Source organism: Papaver somniferum, chromosome 4 (genome assembly GCF_003573695.1).
Source record: "Papaver somniferum cultivar HN1 chromosome 4, ASM357369v1, whole genome shotgun sequence".
Classification (NCBI taxonomy): Eukaryota; Viridiplantae; Streptophyta; class Magnoliopsida; order Ranunculales; family Papaveraceae; genus Papaver; species Papaver somniferum.
In genome coordinates, this window is record NC_039361.1 from 75,588,519 (window position 1) to 75,612,056 (window position 23,538).

General features: G+C 35.7%; 2 protein-coding genes across 2 annotated transcripts; one reads left to right on the top strand and one right to left on the bottom strand.

The window, feature by feature from the left end:
* The first annotated feature begins 16,303 nt into the window (after positions 1–16,303).
* LOC113273996 (protein DMP8-like) lies at positions 16,304–17,208 on the top strand. The gene has a single exon (XM_026523554.1). The coding sequence runs from the start codon at positions 16,374–16,376 to the stop codon at positions 17,034–17,036; it is 663 nt and encodes a 220-aa protein (XP_026379339.1). The 5' UTR covers positions 16,304–16,373; the 3' UTR covers positions 17,037–17,208.
* Positions 17,209–17,297: 89 nt separating this feature from the next.
* LOC113275933 (beta-1,3-galactosyltransferase GALT1-like) lies at positions 17,298–21,799 on the bottom strand. The gene is made up of 8 exons (XM_026525517.1): positions 21,444–21,799; positions 20,004–21,116; positions 19,609–19,844; positions 19,244–19,522; positions 18,874–19,002; positions 18,593–18,772; positions 18,377–18,484; positions 17,298–17,961 (listed from the first exon to the last, which is right to left on the bottom strand). The coding sequence occupies exons 2-8, from the start codon at positions 20,773–20,775 to the stop codon at positions 17,749–17,751; spliced, it is 1,917 nt and encodes a 638-aa protein (XP_026381302.1). The 5' UTR covers positions 20,776–21,116; positions 21,444–21,799; the 3' UTR covers positions 17,298–17,748.
* Between the last annotated feature and the right edge of the window lie 1,739 nt (positions 21,800–23,538).

The window sequence follows — 23,538 nt, forward strand, 5'->3', positions numbered from 1 at the left end:
TTTCTTGACCGGAGAAGGTACCCTCCAATAGGTGGGCGATCTTAACTGTTCATTATTTGAATGGATTTAACACCGTACGATTTAACTAGGTAATGACTCGGGCACTTAACACGCCAGGTCCTTCTCACACGATTCAGGGGTTTAACCAGGTCCTTGTTACACAATTCAGGGGTCGTAATGTCTTTTCCCAAGCCTGAATTAGTGCCACGTGCACAGTAACGTCTGTTACCCATTTTTTTGAAAAAATAGGACGAAATAGGTCAAAGTATTGGTGGAAGCCATGGAGCCTGGGGACAATGCATAGGAGCACTAGACTCAGAACAGGCTGAAGCATTGGCGGCTTACGAAGCAATTAAATGGGCAAAGGAGAAAGGAATTACACACATACATTTGGAGGGAGACAACCAAAGTGTATTGAATGCAATCAATAGGATTCAGGGAGCAGTCAAGTGGACCAATGCAGGCATAATAGGAGACTCTATTTATCTTCTTAATAGTTTTACCATATGGAAGTGTAGTTTTATCCATCCCGAAGGAAATAATGTTGCAGACAATATAACGAAAAAAGCTCTTTCTTTTCCTGGTTCACAAGAATGGCATCTTAATATGCCATCTTGGCTTATGGCTGCTATTGCAGTTGATGAAACTCGATTAGCATCTCATGCTTAATTCAATAATATTTATATTTCGTATTAAAAAAAGAAAGTCAAATTATGGGCATTAAATTAATAATGAAAAAAAAGTGGATATTTTTTTAATTGCATTTCCCCACATGGACATTTTATTGAAAACCCCTAAATTGAATGCTTCAAAAATAAACAAATAATAGATATTACCATTCTAATTAGTGAAAACGGTAAAATGATCATTTCACAAACAAATGCTATTAAGGCAGCCGAGTTTTTGTTCTCAGGGCGCCTCTATTCTGCGCACCCACATCCAATGGAGTGGGTGCTTCATCAATTTGCTTTGGTTTTATCCAAAACCAACTCGAAGAGATAATTATTGTCCTCTTTCTTTTTTCTTTCTCTCTGTTTCTTTCTCTTTATCCCCAGACATTTTTGTCAGAAAATCATTTCGCAGTTTTCGAATGCGGCACAATATATAATTTTATTTTAGATATTATCATTTTCTGTGGGTACCATATACCCTCGTGTGATAGCTTAATAGTTTAATAAATTGCATGCTTCAAGAAAAAAAAGATATTAGAGCAACTCCAATGGGCACCTCTAAACTAGTTTTTGTTTGTTTGTTTCATGTAGGAACTAGTGGCGAAACAAAAGTACTCTGGGACGTCAAGTAGAGAATTCAAGTTTTATGAATGATACTTACTTATGAAGGACAATCTTCCCAAATACAACCAAAAGAATTATGTTGTGATCCTCCTCAAGATGGAGACGAGGATTAAGACAACTGCCCTAGGATTTTAAGTTTTGTAGGTATATCCTTGAGACACCACTCATGGTCACCTAGCGATCTAAAGGCTTGATAGGTAATCAATCAGTATACTATCTTGTGTCGTATTTTGAACTTAATAAAATCATTTAAATCTCTTAGTTGAATTCGATGAAATTGATAATCTTCATTTAAACTTTAATATCTCGATCACAATACGAGTTAATTATTAATATTTAGTTTGAGCAAAATACCATGAATCACTCTCCTTACAAGTTTTGGCGAGCATCATGTGTTGCAAACATGTTTTCTTGTACACGATAACAAACTCTTTCTACATGGAGCATTATTTTTATTTCACCCGGACTAGTGTAAAGGAAGATTTATTACGGGTTTTAAATGATGCCCAAAATGAAGATCAGTGTAAGTCGAAATGTGAACTAAAAAGGTCAAGAAAGAAACGACTAATGGATGGCCGTTTTAAAACTATTGGAGACGTGAATTATTGTCCATCCGCTATCTCTTCCCACATAGATTCCCAAGTAACAGTGGACGTCTGCGGGACGAGTGGCTTTAGGCCAAGCTTTTGAAAGATGGGAAGGGGATAGGAACCTCCACTGGACCTACTCTAATACCACAAAATTTGTATTTTTCAAATGCATAGTAACAACTTCTCTTCTATTTTTTTTATACAATTTTCAATTGGATGATTGACTTTTTTCTTGTGTATGCCAAGCACAAGATAACAAAATGTAAGTAAAATTTTAGGTTTATTGAAAAAGGCATGACCTTTAAAATCGCGATTGAAAAATATAACTACTACTTGGTTATATAATTTTATATATATTAATAAAAAATTGTTACTATGTTTTCTAATTCTCATTAACATGGGTGTTATTTATTCTTTTTAGTCCCCAAACCCTCACCTATATCGCTCTCTCTCCTTCCCTCTTTTCTTTGCAAAAAAATTCTTGTAACTGTTTTCTCCTAGATCTTCAAAATCCTTTCTTTATCTCTACCAGATTTGGTCTGATTTTCTCAAATCTTCTGGTTGGATTTGAATACAATTACTTGTAAGTATATGTATATTACTCCTAAATAAAACAATCGTTTTTACAAAACGATATTAAATTTTTAGTATGTATTTCTTTTCTCCTATAATGGTTTTTTTCTTTTATTTTTTTTGGAGGAAACAGAATATATATTAAAATCAACTCTCAGAAAACCTGAAAGAATTTACAATACAACTTGGTGGCTCATTATAAGCTTACCATCTGTTTACATTATTAGAAATTGCACATTGAACTAAATCATGAGCAATAGAATTGGCGTCTCTAGGAATTGTCGTGAACCAAACTTCATTAAAGTCCTTCACACAGTCTCTGATTGACAGGACTGTATATCTAATACACCATGGTATTTCATCTGTGTTTCCCATAATAGCTTTAGGTATGTCAGAAGCATCACCCTCCATTATAATCTTGGTAACTTGTAATTTGCTAGCAATTGAAGACCTAATCTGTAAGCTTTTCCTTCTGCTGCCGTGGATGAAAAGGAATCAAAACAAACAACACCACTTCCTAGGAACGACCCAAAAGAGTCCATAGCCACTGCTGCCTATGCACTTCTCCCATTATGAAATGCTGCATCAACATTTATTTTTACGAACAGAGACGAAGTACGTTCCCAGATTGCTACATTGGATGGACTGACATTTAAATTTGGGAAAAAGTTTAAGGCATGATGTGAATCAAACATTTTAAAGTCTTGTAGAGAATTATTCACACATTTTTGCACTGAAGTCTAGACATTATTGAAAATGACATCATTTCGAACTTTCCATGTATTCCATATGAAGCAAGCACCCAAGTTTGACATAATTCCTTGATCTGGATGAGATATCCAACCTTTAACAATACTCATAGGATACATTCCATCGCAAATTTCTATAATAATTGGATTAGATTGATACACAGACCTTGCAATCTTCTTGATTGCAAATTGGACTGATATTGTGAACCTGGGTGTTAAATCTGCTTATATTACTTAAAACTTCTAATTTATCATGAAGAAATTTCCATACAAAGGTTTAAATCTTTGGTTGAATCTTCATTTTCTTCCAGAATTATTTCCAGGGAAAAGCAGCATTAGAAGAAGAAGTTGCAACATTATCTGACAGTAATTTATAACTTGATTTGGTGTTGAAATTACCCAATGGTGTTTTAAGCCAGATAAGAATATCTTTAATATCATCATCCTGTGGGATATAAATACCACTAATAGCTTCAACCTGTTCCGGTGGGAATATAAGACTCAGTAACTCCATATCCCATATTTTCTCACCTTGAACAAAAAGTTCTGAAACAAGATTAACCTGAATATGTGAGTTCTGTAATTTAGAAGGTCTAAAACCTAGAATGTTAGGAACCCAAGGATCCTTCCAAATATGAATATGATTACCAAAGCCTAGAAACCAGCAACAATTGTTTTGAAGAAAAATTCTAACCGAAAGAATGTCTTTCCATGTATTTGAATCTCTCAGTTTGACCTGAACGTCCCAAAACGAAGATCCCTATAAGTATTTTGAAGTATATAGTTGCACCCAAACTGCATCTGAGTTAGTCAAGAATCTCCAATCCAGTTCCATAACCAAAGAGATATTAACAAACTCCATATTTCAGACTCCTAAACTGCCGTCCTCTTTTGATCTTTCAACTTTTTCGCATTTTATAAAATGACATTTCCTGGTGTTAACATTATGTTCCCACCGAAAACACCTTTGAGTTTTAGAAATATCATTCAGAACATGAAAAAGAGGGGGTCTAACAACACCACCCAATATTTCGCTTCACAATCTGTATGGACTAACTCCAATATACTTATTAGAGAATCAACTAGACAGTCAAACTCAATCTAGATAAAAGTATATCAAGGAATTAATATCTCTCTCTTGATTTGGTTTACTCAAGCAAAATCTGCGAGTACTAATCAAATACAAGGAATAACTTGGATGGTACCAAAGACCAATATCCAAGTGTCAATCAATTTAAATCAACAACCAAAAGGTCGGATATTCTAATTGATTGCACAACCTGTATTATTTCAATTATAAAGATAAATAATATAATGTGGAAATAGAAATAACACAGACACCAGAATTTTGTTAACGAGGAAACCGCAAATGCAGAAAACCCCGGGACCTAGTCCAGATTGAACACACACTGTATTAAGTCGCTACAGACACTAGCCTACTCCAAGCTATCTTCGGACTGGACTATAGTTGAACCCAACCAATCTCACACTGATCCAAGGTACAGTTGCGCTCCCTATGTCTCTGATCCCAGCAGGATACTACGCACTTGATTCCCTTAGTTGATCTCACCCACAACTAAGAGTTGCTACGATCCAAAGTCGAAGAGTTGAAATAAACCAATCTGTCTCACACAGACAAGTCTATTGAAAGGATCAATCTGTCTCCCACAGATAAACCCCAAAGGTTTTTTTCCGTCTTTTGATAAATTAAGGTGAACAGGAACCAATTGATAATCCGGTCTTATATTCCCGAATAACAGCCTAGAGTTATCAATCACCTCACAACAATCTTAATCGTGTGGTAGCGAAACAAGATGTTTCGGAATCACAAACAATGAGACGAAGATGTTTGTGATTACTTTTTATATCTTGCCTATCGGAGATATCAATCTCAAGCCAATCAATCTGATTTTACTCGTACGATAGAAGATGCAAGATCAGATCACACAACTACGATTAAAGTAGTATCGGTCTGGCTTCACAATCCCAATGATTTCTTTAAGTCGTTAACCTGGTTTTTAATAAGAAATAAAAGGTTAAAGGATAATCCACTCTAGCAAACGAACTAGTATCACACGTAAGGTGTGGGGATTAGTTTTGCACAGATGCTAAAATTCCCCTTATATAGTCTTTCAAATCAGGGTTTGCAATCAATGTTAGCTTAGTAACAAAGCATTCAATATTCACCGTTAGATGAAAACCTGATTAGATTCAAGTTAATATCTTTCAACCGTTAGATCGAAAACTTAGCTTATTACACACAATTAAAATGCACGTTTCTAGGTTTGTGTAACCATACCCAAACTTGTACATTTGTTGGTTCTACAATAGTTAACCAAATGGTTAGCCATGTGATCACTTTCATATCAACCATATTCTTCTTCACCATAACTAGTTCAAATGACTCAAATGAACTAGTTAGAGAGTTGTTCAATTGCAAGGAAATCTTATGTAACTACTCAAGACACAATTGAAGCAAAGGTGATTGATTCACTTGAATTGGTTCATGAAATTTATAGCCACGGTTTGCAAACTGCATTCCTTAGTATTTATAAGTATAAGTTCAAAACAGTCATCTTTAGATATAACCTCACTCAAGTTCGCGGACTTAAGTTCCCGAAAGGAGTTTACAAACTCCAGCAGATATTCTCGAAATGAGAACTTCCGCCAGTTCGCAGACTGAGTTCACAGCACTAGTTCCGCTTCTCTTGATCAACAAAGTTCGCAAACTTTGGTTCAAGGAATAAGGACTTGTACATATATGTGTTTCCAAAACAATGGTTATGTCCACCATTGGTTATATAATCTAAACTCTCTTTTCAATCATTGAAACATTCTTAGAGGACGTTATATAGTTGCTAAACCATTTCTCGTCAAATCAATTTTCAAAGTGATTGAAACATAACATGACTTTCGTCACTAGGTAAAGATAAACTTGGTTAAAGTGAAAGCTTACCAACACATATTTCGAGATATAGATAAGCGAGATATACTCGGCTCGAAATACCCAATGTTTATAATCAAAGTCTATATAGCAAAACGACTTTTGTCTCAAAGTAGGACATAGAGTAGATAGAATTTTGAGTGATAGATAAGTTCAAGTCTCCACATACCTTTTTGTTGATGAAGTTCCACCGGTTCCTTGAGTAGTTCTTCGTCTTGTATGATGAATCGCCATGGAGTTCTTGAGCTCAACTACACTTTCTATCCTAGTCTGAGACTTAGATATAGTAAACCGGAAATCAAGACTTATAGTTTTGATCACTAACATTGAAAAACATGCTTGAGATAGCAACGCATGCGAGTTCAACCGAGCAATGGTCTAACAATCTCCCCCTTTGTCAATGTTAGTGACAAAACTATCAATACGTATAGAATACAAAAAAGATAAAGAAACTTTAGTAGCTCCTATTCCACATGCCTAAATTACCCAAAATCTTTGTCACTTCCGAGTACTCCAATGATCCCAAAAGTTATAAGTTCAGCATCACCGTTGTTGAAGATCCGTAGCTATAACAATGAGAAAACATAGTTCTCGATCATTGTTATCTAGTGTCATAGTATTATTACACAGTACCAAAGTTCAATTGTATTACAACTTCGACAATAATACTATGGTGATATGTATCACTCCCTCTTAGTCAATACTCCATCTCACATGGAAACCACTCCCCCTTACATAATGATCTGAAAACCATATGAATTTTTAGTGTGAACTACATATTAATTCTCCCCCTTTTTGTCAATAAAATTGGCAAAGGTACAAGAAGAGGATCCTAATGAAATTTCAGAAAGAGACATTTCATGACTAAAAGAAAAATACATACCAACTAATTTAGATGCAATCATAAAGCCGAAGCTAAATGCATTCATCAAGGAGTTTAAAGATACAAGATAACCCCTATAATATTCCACAGCCGCACTCCCCTCAAGATTTGGCAATTAAGCACAAGTTCAAAGAACTCTCCCCATTTGATGCCATTCCCGAAAGAACAACAAGAGCGACCTTAATTTTGAAAGAAAATAAGGATTTTATTGGACACCAAAACCATATGAAGGATTTTCTATATCCAAAAACTCAATCAAATTAATCACAAGTAAACCCATGATTAATTTAGTCGGAATACTCAATCAAATTAAACACAAGAGTGATCAATTTAATTGGAAATGCTCAACATAAGAGAACTTACGGAGCTACGACTAAGTTAACCATAAAGAAATGATTAGCCTAACCATTCATATACTCAACACAAGAAAAACTTATGGAGTATTGCAGTATACACATAAAATATGGATCAGGGAAGATCAATATTGCGGAATATACAAGGATTCATTCTGTTTTGTATAACGACAATCAATAGACATAATCCTTGTTCACAAAAGATTTTAACCTATCTTCCATCAATAATTGACATAATAGGCTTAACTTTTGTATTTGTCAAAAGTCCATTCACTCTTTTATCAATACATGAATATCGACAACGAACGACTTTACTTTTGACAAAGTATGGGACAAACATAGTTCACGAACGCAAACACACATATCCCATAACACATTGCAATATATAAAACTATAAATATTAATAATACAAAAATCATCTTTCAAACAATTTTAGAATTTAAAAAAATAAACCTAAAAGCATGAAGATGAAAATAATGGACATAGCTATGTGTAATCACAATAATGGCTATTCCCATCTCTAGTTATTCTTCCAACTAAAACATAAAAAGAAGATTTACTAGACAACAATGTCTTTGAGAAATTCCTTATCATTCCCGAACTCCTTGTCGTCAACAATCATTGGAACATAAGGTTCGTGGAGGAAGGAGTCAATACCAACAAACCGTCTTGGCTGATGATGTCGAACCAGGGCCTTCTGAATTTCCAAAGATCTTAACACGCAAGCCTTTATTTAACGAATCTCCTTTCTTGCCTCCTTCAACTCATCAAGAACATCAGAAAGCTTCTGAGAATTAGAAGGAACAGCCCTCGGCTTCCTCGCATTCCTCCTTTTTCTTTTCAAGGATGAAGTCACTGGAGATTTCTCTTTTTCCTTGATTGATGGCTTAACAATCATGTTGACATCTTTTCCATCCAAAGACATGATGCTTGGAGAACATCTTTAAGCAACTGGATTTGTGAGAGGAATTCACAATCTCAACAAGCAGTCTTAAGATATAAAGGATATCAGAGAGGAAAAAGGAATGTAGGGTTTGAAACCTTTTAACAGGTTCGTACACGCCCAACTCTAAACCCTATAAAGAGTATAATTGTCGATAATAACCCTTTCTTTTATTTGATAGACAAGAAAAAAAACAACTAAGAAAAGAAGAAGAAAAACTTTTCTTAAAGCCTGAGCGGTACACAACCTTGTCTCTTTTGATCAGGCACATGAGACAAGATTTACCAAACAACACAATCAGTTTGTATTGCGGTGAACAACAATTTTTCCACCATCTCTTGAAAGGAATCCTCTGACCTCTATCAGAACGATTTTACCATACTTTCTTCTCTAATAGTCTTGTCTTGTCCTTGGAAACTAACTTCTTAGACGAAGATAAAATCTTACATACCTCAGCGGTTTTCTGAGCAAGTTTAAGCTTATTTCCTAATCGATTTCCTCTTCTTTGAAGTTTGTTGACGTGCCTCAATTGATGTTTGTACTTGTAACACCTTGAAAGTTCATGACCCTTCTGAGAAAAAAACGAACACGTCAATCTTGGATAATATTCAGGCATCTGAGATGTGCACGCAGCTAGGCACATAGTGGATCCTTAAACATTACAAACAGGGTTTCCAAAGAATGGGTCAATTGATTCTTTCATCTTGATTGGGTTCTCTTCTTCACCAAAACCATCAAGATTGATATGTGTATTGTTATAATTATCAAAATCAATGTTTTCACATAGAAGAGCGACACTTGATTTCCTATCTTCATCAGAATCATAGATCTCAGACATCTCATCAAGTGTTACAGCAAGACCTTTGTTCCCAGTGTATTTTCTACGATTTGGGTACTCATTTGCAAAATGACCAAAACCTTTAAACTTAAAGCACTGAGGCATATCCTCGTCATCAGCCTCGTCAGCATCCCTGTTTTTAGGAGGAATGCGGTTGTGGAGTTTATCTGATGACCTAGGTTTGTCTCTTGAAAACCGTTTACTTCTCTTCAATAGAAGATCCCTAAACTATCTTGTGATCATATAGACTGATTTGTAAAGATCTTCTGATGAATCAGCCTCAGAATGATCATCCTCAGAGACATAAACACTTTTACCTTTATCAAGTAATTTAGTGTTCTTTTGTGCTTTGAAAGCAACATCCTTTCCAATTTTGGATGTACACTCATGATCAAAGATCTTTAGCTTTCCAACCAACGTATTTCTGGAAATATTATCAAGGTTATTTCCCTCAACGATGGCATGCTTCTTAGACTCGTATCTAGATGGAAACGATCTGAGAATTTTCATCACAATGTCTTTTTCAGGAATAGTCTTACCCAATGCAAAAGATGCATTAACAATCTCAGACACTTTGTGATTAAACTCATCAAATGAATCTTCATCTGCCATACAAAGGTTTTCCCAATCGGAACTAAGGTTTTGAATCCTAGCTTCCTTTTCACTGGTATTTCCTTCAAATACGTTTTCTAAGATATCCCACGCATCTTTAGACCTAGTGCAATTTGACACATGGTGCTGAAGATTTGGGGTAATGGCATGTATGATGGCATTCAAACCATCGGAATTTTTCTTTGCAGCAAGTATCTCGGCAGGACTGTATTCACCAATATTCTTGGGAACGTTTACATTACCAACTGCCACAATGGGAGCATCATAGCCATTAACAACATATACCCATGATTGAAAATCACGTGCTTGAAGAAAAGCTCGCATATAAATTTTTCAACATAAGTAATTAGAGCCATCGAAGACTGGTGGTACGTTAATAGAGATATCACCTCTGTCCATAGAGTCAGATCGCTACAAACAGAGACTTTTAAGGTCTTAAACGTGTTTGCCTGCTCTGATACCAATTGAAAAAGCGGGGGTCTAACAACACCACCCAATATTTCGCTTAGCAATCTGTATGGACTAACTCCAATATACTTACTAGAGAATCAACTAGAAAGTCAGACTCAATCTAGATAAAAGTATATCAAGGAGTTAATACCTCTCTCTTGATTTGATTTACTCAAGCAAAATCTGCGAATCCTAATCAAATACAAGGAATAACTTGGATGGTACCAAAGACCAATATCCAAGTGTCAATCAATTTAAATCAACAACCAAAAGGTCGGATATTCTAATTGATTGCACAACTTGTATTATTTCAATTATAAAGATAAACAATATAATGCGGAAACAGAAATAACACAGACACCAAAATTTTGTTAACGAGGAAACCGCAAATGCAGAAAAACCCCAGGACCTAGTCCGAATTATCGAGGAAACCGCAAATGAGAACTTCCGCCAGTTCGCGGAATGAGTTCACGGACTGAGTTCACAGCACTAGTTCTGGTTTTCTTGATCAACAAAGTTCGCAATTTGGTTCAAGGAATATGGACTTGTACATATATGTTTTTCCTCAATAATGCTTATGTCCACCATTGGTTATATAATCTAAACTCTCATTTCAATCATTGAAACATTCTTAGAGGACGTTATATTGTTGTTAAACCATTTCTCGTCAAAGCAATTTTCAAAGTGATTCAAACATAACATGACTTTCGTCACTAGGTAAAGATAAACTTGGTTGAAGCGAAAGCTTACCAACACATATTTTGAGATATAGATACGCGAGATATACTCGGCTCGAAATACCAAATATGTATAATCAAAGTCTATATAGCAAAATGACTTTTGTCTCAAAGTAGGAGATAGAGTAAATAGACTTTTGAGTGATAGATAAGTTCAAGTCTCCACATACCTTTTTGTAGATGAAGTTCCACCGGTTCTTTGAGTAGTTCTTCGTCTTGTATGATGAATCGCCATGGATTTCTTGAGCTCAACTATACTTTCTATCCTAGTCCGAGACTTAGCTATAGTAAACCAGAAATCAAGACTTATAGTTTTGATCACTAACATTGACAAACATGCTTGAAATAACAACGCATGCGAGTTCGACCAACCAATGCTCTAACAGAACACCCTTAGGAAGAAGACCAGTACCCATGCTGTAGTTAGGGATTGTTGATATAACACTTTTAGATAGTACAGTTCTGCCAACGGTATTAACAAAGAAGGATCTCCAGCCTGCTAGATTTGTACCAAACTTAGACATCAGAGGTTCATGAGTATAAATGCTATAATCTGATTTCAGAGGATAGGTACCCAAGTATTTCTCATCCACTTTCATCTCCTTAACTTCCAGTTTTTGGATAGTTAACCATATGTTATAAGGGGAACATCTCTTGCTGAAATGTATAGAAGACTTTGTATAGTTTATAATCTTCTCTGGGAAAGCAGAGTAAGTATCCAGTATACACTTCAATTTATCAACATTTTGTTCTGAATTCTTCCCAAATAAAAACAAGTCGTCCGCGAACATTAAATGACTAATGGTTGGTGCAAAATTGTTGAATTTATACCCACTGTGTAAACTTCCGGACTCAAATTTTTCCATAAGAAGAGATAAACCTTGTGAGAAAATGATAAATAATGATGGAGATAGTGGAAAATCTTGACGAGGTCCCTGCCACATGAGAATTTTCCATATGTAGACCCATTCAGAAGTATAGAAAAAGTGGAGGAAGTAAACAACTCATGATTAAATTGTGAGGGTGACCATGAATCCCCATTTGATGAAGCATGAAACCCAAAAAAGACCAAGAGACACAATCATACGCCTTTGACATATCAAATTTCAAAGCGACTTAGACTTGGACTTCTTCATGGAATGAAATATTTCTTTAGCGATAACGATATTGTCAGTAATTTGTCTATTTCTGACAAAAGCGTTTTGGGACCAAGATATAAACATACCCAGATAATTACTTAGCCTATTTGCAATAATTTTTGTAACAAACTTGTAAAGAACATTGCAAAGAGCAATGGGTCTAAATTCCATAGCAGTTGTTGGATTCTTTATTTTAGGAACTAGACAAATATGGGTATGATTCAAGTTACCTGGAATATCACCGGTTTCAAAAATTTGCTGAATAAATTTTGTTGTATCTGCACCTACTATCGACCAGCATTTTTTGTAGAAGAGTATCGGATATCCATTAGGACCAGGAGATCCAACTGGATTCATCTTCCTAATCACTGCCCAAATATCTTCACTACTGGGAACAGCCGAGATAGAAGTATTAGCTGCCATGTCCAACTGAAATGAAGGCCCTTGAAGATTTACTGGGGTTTGAATGTGTGCATCTTCTTGAAAAAGATTCTAAAAGAAAGAAGTAAATTCCTCTGCAATATCATTTGGATTAGTCAACCGTTCTTGATTACTTGTTTGGATACAAACAATGTTATTTTCCCTCCTTTGTTGAACCGAGAGGTGAAACTGTTTAGTAGTTTTATCTCCCGTCTTCAACCAAATTTGTTTCATTCTTTGTTCCCAATATCGCCTCCATTATGGTGTAGTCATTTATTTGAGCTAAAATATCTCTTTCCTTTTGAATAGTATTTGAGGTAGGAGTCAACATCTAAAGATTCAACAATTGTTTCATTGATTTGGTGATTTTACTTTTGATACACCCGATTTTGTTCTTACTCCAGCTCTTTAGAAATGAGCCCAAGGAATTAAGCTTAGACACCAAATCTCCGGATAATTTGATATTCCAACTTTCCAACACCACCTTTAAAAAGTCCGAATGTTTGCATCAAAATGCTTCAAACCTGTAAGATGAGGATTTCTCGGTTGAGTTCTGCAAGTATTTAGAAGTATTGGAGAATGATCACTAGAGATTCTTGGCAAGTGAAGTACTCCAGATTTCTCGAACATGAGACACCAATCAGAAGATGCAACTACTCTATCTAATCTTTGTCTTAAAAGACTTTGGAACTGTCTGCCATTGCACCAAGTATAAGCCGGGCCTGAGTATCCTAAATCCAAGAGATGATTCTGATGAATAAAACTGTTGAACTGAGAGATTGTGCTATTCAAAGATTGATCCCCCTAAATTTTTCTCTGATCGAAGATAAGGCATTGAAGTCCCCAATGAAACATTTAGGACCTTCCACTTGTTGAGACTAAATAGGTAAACTCTGCAAGAAATTTCCCCTATCCACTCTATTTGGAGGACCATAAATGGAGAATAAGGACCCATTTGTTTTAATTGTAGGTGATCAAATTTTTAGAAAAAGAAATAACTTCAGCATCAATTTCATCTTGCCATAATAGCCATAATCCTCCACTGCGACCTACCATTGGAACCACACAATGAGTAGAATACCCAAATTTTATAAGAATTAGAACAGAACAAGCTTCAGATAATTTAGTCTCAGATAAGAAAACTATATTAGGCGTATCTTCTTAGGAATAATCTGAGAGTCTGAATTGTTGGGTCATTCCCCAATCCCCAACAATTCCATGCAAAGAGCCAAAGACTAACATGGACCGTGCGTCCTATTAAGGATAGCCGCCACTTACCGTTGATCATCCGTATCCTCGTCGATTCTTCTGCCCATGTTTGATTGTATGTCTCCAGAATTGATGCATGATCCATCATTCATTCGTTTAGCACCTCTATTATCACAGAAAGAACTTGGCTCTGGAATAATGGCATTGTGAAGACCCCTAGACGTCGATTTCCATTCACGCCTATTAGAATTCTTGCTTTATTATCTGGGATTCCATAGAATCCGTCCACTGTTACTATTTTGTGATCCGTAGTTTCCCATGAATAGAAGTTGATGAAGGTTCTCATTGATAGCCTTATTCGAAACTTTTGAAACTGAAGATTTAAGTTTCTTGGTGAAAAATTTGAATAACTCTGATATTTCCAGTGATTGAAAAGTTGTTGTGCTGATAATTTTCCAAAGTAGTTTTCGTATTGAAGGATATAGATTTACCCTTTGCTAAATCAGAGTTTAACTGTTATAATGATGGAGTTGTAACGATTCTATGAGAAAGAAACTATTCAGTTTGGGCAGTTATGGTGAAGAAAACACACCCTTCTGATTAGTGTGATCCTCTCGATAAATATTTGAATTATTAACCGTGAGGTTACACTCATCTGAAATATAACTGTGAGATGGTAACTGCTTGTGAAAGTTATCTTCTTTATCGTTGAGTGAGTCACCAGATGATGTGGAGGCAAACGTCTTAGATGTTATCGATCTGGCATGATGACTCATCATCCCTGTAATTGCAGTTGAGTTTGATTTCATGTTTCCAAGATAACCAAAAGCTTCATCTTCCTGATAATCAGATTCCTTAAAGAAATCCATATCGGTTTCATAAGACTTGATGTTTGCATCTATAGAACGACTGTATTTTGGAACAATAAGATCATACACCTTCTGATGTAATTCCAGTGGCATTTGTTGATGTATATCATCCTTGTATTGATTCACCTTCAGATACATTTTCATTAGATGTCATAAGAAACCACAAAATAGACAAAATCGAGGGAGTCTTTCATATATTATTTCCGTTGTTATTTGCAGATTGTTGGACAATTGAAATACGATAGAATCTCTCAATGGTTGCTTGATATCCACAAGGATTCTGACTCTTGAGAATTTGCCCCAATTTCTAGATTCATGAAGAGATATAGTTTTGTGACTTCCTGCAAAAGAAACCAACCTTTGCACAAACTTTCTATCTAGATAGTTAACCGGGAGACCATAAAGTTGTGCCAAAATTCCATATTATCAAAGAGATATTCATGTGGAAGTCTGTTTAGATACACCTTTCCAGCGCCAATAAGTCGTCTCTGATAACCCGGGGAGAAGCTTCCATAATAAGTTCTGAATCGGAGTGAGATTCAAATTTTATAAGGTAAGTTTTAGAAGTAAATTCTGAAACGTAAAACCTTTTATTGAATGATCTCCAGATTTTATGGAGAAGATCTCGGACACCATTAATAAGGAAGTTTCTTGGCTAATATTTTTAAGAACTAAACAGTTCTGATAATCTACTGAGAGTTTTGGTAATGGTGTGTCGATTTGAATCTTCTTCGAAGGTATATCTTTTGAGAGAAGACTTGTGAATTGTTGGATCATATTCATATTTGGATTACTGTTTTGTGAGGATTCTTCCATTGAAAAAATATATTGGTTTGAGAAATTAATTGCGAGAGGCTTAGAAAACTTTAATAACTAAAAACCAGAATATTTTGGAAATCTTCAAAAGGGACTAAAGAAATCCAAAACTTTCTAGATTTTCTGGATGTTTTTGGACAGAGCTAAAGTTAAGAAACCAGTGAATAAAGGGTTAAGTGGGTTGATGATGATTTTATCAGTATAGATATTCTAAGAAGAAGAAGAAGTTTTTAGGAGAAAAGTTGCAGAGAAGAGAGAATTCTTTCCATGAAGGATTATTTAGCCTTCGTGGCGATTCAATCAATTGCATCAAATATTTCACCCAGGGCAATCTATTTCGGCATGACATGATTTTGCATCCATGTGAAGAACAAGGGACACCGAAATTGATTGTGCTAACAATATTTTGCGCAAATTACTCCCGATTGGGACACTTAAATCTTACTGAAAAAGAAGAAGACAATTCAAAATGGCAGATTACTAAATCAGAAGCCATTCCTCCGGCATCGTCATATTTATTTTTGAAATCCATGTACTTGATATTTAATCTTTTTATTTTTTCATGTTTTTCATGGTTGATTTATTTGAAGATGATGTAAGAATTCTTATTATTTTAATATAATCAAGAAGTAATCTTGTTCTTTCAAAAAAAAAAAAAAAAAAAAATGCTATTCGAAGAGATTTGGATAAATTCAGCCCATGGGCTTGGCCATACTCAATTGTGCATTTTTTTTAGGGAGAGAGAGTATAGCCGTAGAAGGATACGGTTATCGGCAGTTGGTTATTACAACCGAATAATCTTTTTGAATTCAAACGCAAAATTTTTTTAACTAACACTGGTCTCTATATAAACACAGTCAGAATTCACTTGTTTTCAATCCACTATTCTCTCCAATTTTGTGTTTCTCTATTTTCCTTGATCATCAACGTTTACAAGCAAAGATCATAGGAAAATGGAGCAGTACGAAGACGAAGTTGGAGTCAAAATCTACAATACGAATAACCCACAAGATGAATCTTCTCAATTCCCATCTTCTCCACAACAATCAACATTGCCAACACGTGAACATGGTCGCAAACGACGTGCAATGGCAAAAGGAGTACAAAAAACTCTATCAAAGACATCTATGTTAGCCAACTTTTTACCAACCGGAACATTACTAACATTTGAAATGATAATTCCATCTGTTACTGGTGATGGTGTATGTACACCAGTGAAAACCATGATGATTCTGGTATTATTGTGTCTTTGTTGTGCTTCTTGTTTCTTTTTTCATTTTACAGATAGTTTCAAAGGACCAGATGGGAAAGTTTACTATGGGTTTGTTACTCCAAGAGGATTGGCTGTATTCAAATCGGACCTTGGAGTTGAAACTCCAAAAGATGAAAGATATAAGTTGGGGTTCTCGGATTTCGTTCATGCACTCATGTCTGTGATGGTGTTTCTCTCTATTGTTTGTTCTGATCATAGAGTTACTAATTGTTTGTTGAAACATCATGTTAAGGAAATGGACGAAGTTATGGAGAGTTTTCCATTGATGGTGGGTATCATTTGCAGTGCTCTGTATCTAGTTTTTCCGACCACTCGTTATGGAATAGGATGCATGGCTACATGAAGTGGAAGGGATTTGACTCATTTGATTATTGTTGTAATAAACACCTGGTTGTTCAGGGTAGGATATGGATGTACGTTTACATGTTCTTAATGTTGTATTATGTACTTCTAGTATAGTGTCTCTGATTTACGAGACCATAAATAAAACAGATCTGACATGAGTTCTCTTCTTATGATCTGCACCTATTTAAAACTTCACTTCTTTTTTTTATTCGACAATTTACGCAGAGACGCTTGGATAAAAAATGCAGAGACACTTGGATAGGAAAAAAGTCTGAACCATGGTATTCACAATCGTGTTACGTAATGTTAATTACAATGTGTAAGTACTGTTGAACTCACAGATTTTCAGTAATGAAAATGCGACTGTAAAAAAGATACAACCAAAACCTGAGGAACAAAAATCTACAGAAACATATTTATCCTCCTGCACACACTAATCCTCTATTAAATTATATATCTATGAACATGACTTAAACAATTAAACCCTACACCATGCAAAAATCTATCAACTCTTGAGGGGTACTTCCCAGTCGTGGTAAGTAGCTATAAACCTCGTCGCTTCTTCTCTGTATATGACTTGCGGCATTTGTTAATGATTTTCACTTTTCTGAATCCACAACTTGATATTCTATCTATCTGTAATCTCGCTCTACAAAGGACCAATTGGTGCTAATCTATGCAAAATTCGAACATCTTCAGCCAAAAGGTTTCTATCTCTCACCACAGCATACTGCCCGTTGGTGTTCTTGAAGCTTTTCCCAAAGACAGAGTAGCTCTCTGGGACCTTGGTAGTGGGCAACAACATACCCATCTTTGCAACCTTCGTTGTGGATCCTGTCATCATGCTCATACTTAATATTTAATCCTTTTTTCTTCATCTCTGCAATCCAGATACCCATCGCGACATCTTCTAATTTGAACATCTGTCACGAAATCATTCACGATTTATACCAGTCCTGTTTGTACTCTTCAGATTATGATCAATGTTGGTGCAATTTAGGTACTTTAAGTTTAAGTCAATAGACAGATTTACACCAACTTATCTGTAGACTTCAGAGTTCAGATTGTGATCAATATTAATGCAATTTAGGTTTAGGTCAATATATTCTGCCGCACTATAAATTTACATGCCTTACATTTGACTGGTAACAAATGGGGTCATATTAAAACCTCAAGTCTCATTGGACCACTATAACCAGGCATTGAAGGACTTCCAAGTAATGGGAACAAGTGACACCGTACGCTATCAATGATATCAGAAAATCTCCTAAGATATGGAAGGAGAAAAAAAACAAACAAACAACATGCAAAAATGAGAAGAAGAACGTGTATCTTTACCTTCAATTGGCCTTTGGTATGACTGTTGTAGACTGTCTTTGCTATGTCACTTGAAACAACATAACCAGGACCATGAGCCCAAGGAGGATAGGTTTCTTCTGGCCATTCCTACATGAATTCGGATTGGGGGTAAATGCTTGGATAACCATAACCACTGAATTTTCACAACAAATAGAAAATCAAGGAAACATTAACTGCAGAGTTAGAGCAAGTTACCTCTGGAGTAATATACCATTTGCTGTCAGTATCCCGATGTGGACGGGAGTCGGAATTGATTAAACCATACAGTAACCCCTGAGTCACATTAATCCTATTCAGAGAAGAAAGTACTTCGTCTACACGCACAAATGCATCATCATCTGTCTTCATAACAAATTTTGCTGAAACAACCTCCGTCTATTGGAGCACAGAGAAAGGTAGACGTTTTAGAATATGCTAATTTCATGAAGCTAAATGAAGAATCTCTTGCACTGTTATGGAAAGAGATAGATGCTGACCCCAAAGATGCAAATGGCTAACGTCTTCCAAGTGATTAGGCTATAATAATCAACAAAAGGCATCAACTGAGTATCTCCATAGGTTCGTGCTTCATTCCAGAGTTCTTCGTTCACAATCTGATTTTTGCGCTACAACACCACAATTTTAAAGACTTCAGATAAATATCCCACAGTATTTATCAATGTCACTAATATTTGCAGCAACGTAATTAATTTGAGTAATTTCTATGCATAATCTATGGACCAAAAACCATTACTCATTCTCTACATTGTATGATGCTAGAACTAGAGTATCATTTTACTTAATTTTCGTTAACCTACAATCGAGATGGTCACTCATTTTCTTATGAAAATAAGAACAATGGCTTACCAGACCAACAAAGAAACGCACTGCAACAGCTCCTGACCGAACTGCATCATACTGCATCCATGATCTCCTAACAGCCATCCTTCGTTTGAAATTGTTGGCAGTAGAGAAAACACCAATAAAGAGATCCAGCGACTTGCGAGGTAGAGAAGGTGCTCTGAGTGATTCAAGGTCCACTATGTGGTCTAAATCTTCTGATATGGGTAAACCACTGGCAAGAACAGACACTAACTTCAGGTCTCCAGAAATCCTTACTTCACTAACAAGCCATGGCTCCAGACTCTGTCAAAAATTCCAGCCCGGTCTAGTTATTGCAAAATTAATCTCAGGTTATTTGCTAGGACTGAAAAGAGAATTATCAGTACTACCTCATGGTAAGCAAAAGAAGTTATGTGTTTTCCATCAACTGTCATCTGCAATCCTTCTGCACCCACCCTAAGAGTAGCAACAGAGAGATGCCCTTGTTTGAAAGGGAAAAATTGCCGTGGTTTGAATCTCTCCTGTGCCATGGAAGACCGCCGTGAGCTATTGTAATTCTTATTACCCATAAACCTCTGGGTGTCATTTTTACCCACCATCTCATTGCACATATGTAATCCGTCCACTGAAAGGAAAAGATAATCTCAGGTTATCAATCAACTGGCTGAAAGAAATGAAAATAACCACAGAGGTCAAATGATAGAAGGTAAACTAACATTAAATTCAGCAAGGAAAAAACTAGTATATGTAAGAAACAGATAAATTAGAGACTTCAAAGAATTGCCTGTCTTATTATTGTCACTAACAGGAGAAGGACATCGCTCCTCTTCACCCCATTCATGAGCTAGTGTCCATGTATTTTGGACAATCACAGGATCATCGGTTATCTTATCACCGTGGAGGCGGACATTGAAATGCAGTACAACAGGAGGATCTGGCTCCCCTGGAAGTGGCGAACCTGTTAAGTCGATTCGAAAATTACCAAGAATTCCACTTGGAATACCAATGATTGTAACAGAAGAGCCTTGAACCAGACCACAAGGAATACGTAATTTGTATCCACTGTCACCAAATTCTGTGGCATTCATTTTGTCAAGAAAAGGAGGACATTGTTTCTCTTTCATCTTTAGCTGTGAACTTTCATTAGTAGAATTGAGTTTTTCCTCTTGAACTGAAGTCATCAGACTATCCCATGCAACTTTAGCTTCTTTTATAGCTTCAACCGCATTTGGTAAAACCCCAACATTACCAATCAATTGGCTCAAGTAGGTCCATGTCTTCAAAGATTTTTGTTCTTCCTCAGAAAAATTCTTTGGTGTGAAAAGACTGGTTACTAAGACATCGGTGAGAACATGTGTATTAGATTCTGGATTTTTGACCGCCGGTTGATACCCAGAATTCAACCACTCAAGAGGATTTGTTGAATTCAAGAACGTGTTTGAAATAGGACTCCCCACAATTGGACCTGTCATAATGCCATACCTCAGAACCAGCAACATGAAGAGTGATGCAATTAGAACACCTCCAGACCACTTCTTCATTTTTGATAATTTCATCTTTTAGGTCAAAAATTGAACCCTAAATTTGTCAGAAATCAAATCCAGTATGGTGCTAAACATATCATTTCTTCAGCAACAAACATCCCAGTGTACCTTGGATGTTACTCATGGAGTAGATGATACAGATAAAAGCTGTAAACAACAGATGGATACTATTTTCACTTTCTCGGAGTGTAGCATACTAAGATTTTTCCCCAATTCCTCAGCTTAGATCCATTAATCACCATAAACTACTACGTTTTGCCAGTAAAATCGTCAACCACAAGCCTTGATGAAAGAATAAAGTTTACATTCTAACCCCACTTACCAACAACTCGATAGCAAGTGCTTAAGTGAACCTGTTAACATCAAAGATTTTACTTAAATTCCAAGACAAAAATAACTAGTACAGAAAACAGAACAGTTAACTAACACACAAAACACCAATAATCTAGTTCCGCGTTTACGTTTCATTAAATTAGAGCTGCCAATTTTGACATCAAACTGTAATTAGGTTCACCTAAACAGTCTCTTTCAGTTTAAATCCAAAACCACTCACAATAACTCCAAAAGTTAACTTCAAACTACAACATATAGAAATTAAGTTCCAAATCCTCCAAAAAACTAAAAACAAACAGTTTCTCTGCAACTGAATTAGAATTATACTACACAAGATAACTACATACCTTTAATCTCTTCGAACACAACCCAGAGAGAGAGAAGGCCTAGGGAGTAGAGAATGGAGAGCAGTTGGTATAATTTCGCTTTCTCGAGAAGCAAAAATGGAGAAATAAAAAGGAATAGTTTGGATCTGTTTTATGGTTTGAACTTGAAGACTACGCCAAAAGACAAATGCCAACAAAAACAAAGAAACATCAGGACGAGGAGGAAATGAAGAAGAAGGAACTGATTTTTCATTTTATGTCCTTTTATAAACGGCATTTCATTTTCATTCATCACTATTTTTCTTTATAAGAAGAAGTAGTAATAAGTCTTTAAAGTTCTTAAAGTCTACAAAAGAGAACTGAGCCAATAATAAGAAAGAAAATTAGGAAACTGAATAAGTAAAATTAAGAAACAGTATTAACACGACTATAATAATACTAACCACCACTTCCTTTTAATTAATCTCAAAGGTTTATTAACTAGTTTTTTCTTATTTTTCTTTTTTGGTCTTTTGAGAATTGAGATTAAAAAAGTGCAGGCTACAGCCGTCCTGTTGTTGAGGAGAATCAGTCAAGGCCAGCTCTGTTCATCGTTCTCAATCAGAATACTAATATTTTTTAATAAATCATCTTAGCATCGTGGCACAAATCTAATGGTACCCTGTAGGCCTGCACATGTCAGGCATTTTCTAAGAATCTTGATTGACCATACATACAAGTCTAGACTATAGACAATCCGAAAACCACCCCTTACAAAACCTTTTAATACAGCGGGCCTAAATTAAACCACCCCACTATTCATTCCCAGGAAACAAGTTTCAATCACGTTCTTTTAAGGTTTATGCTTAAAAAAAAGGGAACAATGTTTCGTACGTAAAAATTGTGGAATTACGGATCTAAGGGTAGACGATAAAGAGGAGGATCCCTTCACACTTTTATTATTACATTATCTCACATGCTGGACGTAATTTTTGTGAATAAAAATCAAATTGTAACGCATTTGAAGCTAATTAATATTTTAAGGATATATTCCTTTACCAAGTTCTACATACCTACCAAAAATGAGCACGTTCTGAAATATAAAACCTCACAATCTACCGGTCTTAATTTCGACGGCCAGAAACCCGTTGATTTTCAACGGCTCATTTTCAAAGTAGTAGATGGTGGAGTTATATATCTCGGAATACGCTCATTTTTGGTAGGTACGTAGAACTTGGTAAGATGAACATGTCCCCAAAATATTAACTTCAAATACGTTACGGTTTGGTTTTTATTTGCAAAAATAACGTCCAACGTGTGAGATAGTGTGATAATAAAAGTGTGAGGGGGATCCCTCCTCGATAATAAAATAGATTTTACAAAGTTAATCCGAGTTGTGCCGAGCGTTATTTTAAATTGAAAGATTGGCTCATAAAAATCGACTATTAGAAAAGAACAATCGGGTTTAGATACAAAATCAACCACACGAGTGAGTACAATTTAAAATGGTGCTCACTGCAATTTGGAATTATGTTTTGAGTTTGGTTTCCAAGTTGTCTTCTGTGAAACCTGGGAACATGCCTTGAAAAAAGTGTGGATGACCCCAACTTGGAAGTTATTAGACTTAACATTCCACACATTTTCCAAACTTGGAATGGCTTTCATGGCGTTCAAATTGGAGGCTTCCACACTTTTTCCAATCCATGTTCCAAGGTTTCATGGAAGACAACTTGGAATCCAAATTACAACGCCATTCCAAATTAAACGAAACCTTGGGGTTGTTTTTGTTTCTAAAACTTCTTCGACAATGGAGAAATTGCATTGAGCGTAATTTTAAATTGCATTCTGAAACTCATTTTACCTATTCCAAGTGATGAGGTGGTGATGAATTTGGAAGATAGAAATCTTTCATCATTAGACTTGCTCTATGTGACCTATTTTGGAAGAGGGGGTTTCTAATTTGTTTTTTACTTATGTTTACAATTGTTTTTGTTGGAGAAAATGAGGTTTTAAATAGTTATTTTATAACTTGTAATTTGATGGTTTTTGTTGGATTTGATCTTATGACTTGTTTGTCAATAAGGATATTACTTACTTAATTTATTTATAAGTGAATGAAAGGAAACCTTTAGTCCCA

Coding starts and splice junctions, on each gene's coding strand:
- LOC113273996 (XM_026523554.1), top strand. CDS start 16,374: ATGGAGCAGTACGAAGACGAAGTTGGAGTCAAAATCTACAATACGAAT.
- LOC113275933 (XM_026525517.1), bottom strand. CDS start 20,775: ATGAAATTATCAAAAATGAAGAAGTGGTCTGGAGGTGTTCTAATTGCA. Junction 19,523..19,608: donor CTTCTTTTGCTTACCATGAG/GTAGTACTGATA, acceptor AATTTTTGACAG/AGTCTGGAGCCATGGCTTGT. Junction 17,962..18,376: donor ATACCAAAGGCCAATTGAAG/GTAAAGATACAC, acceptor ATTTCGTGACAG/ATGTTCAAATTAGAAGATGT.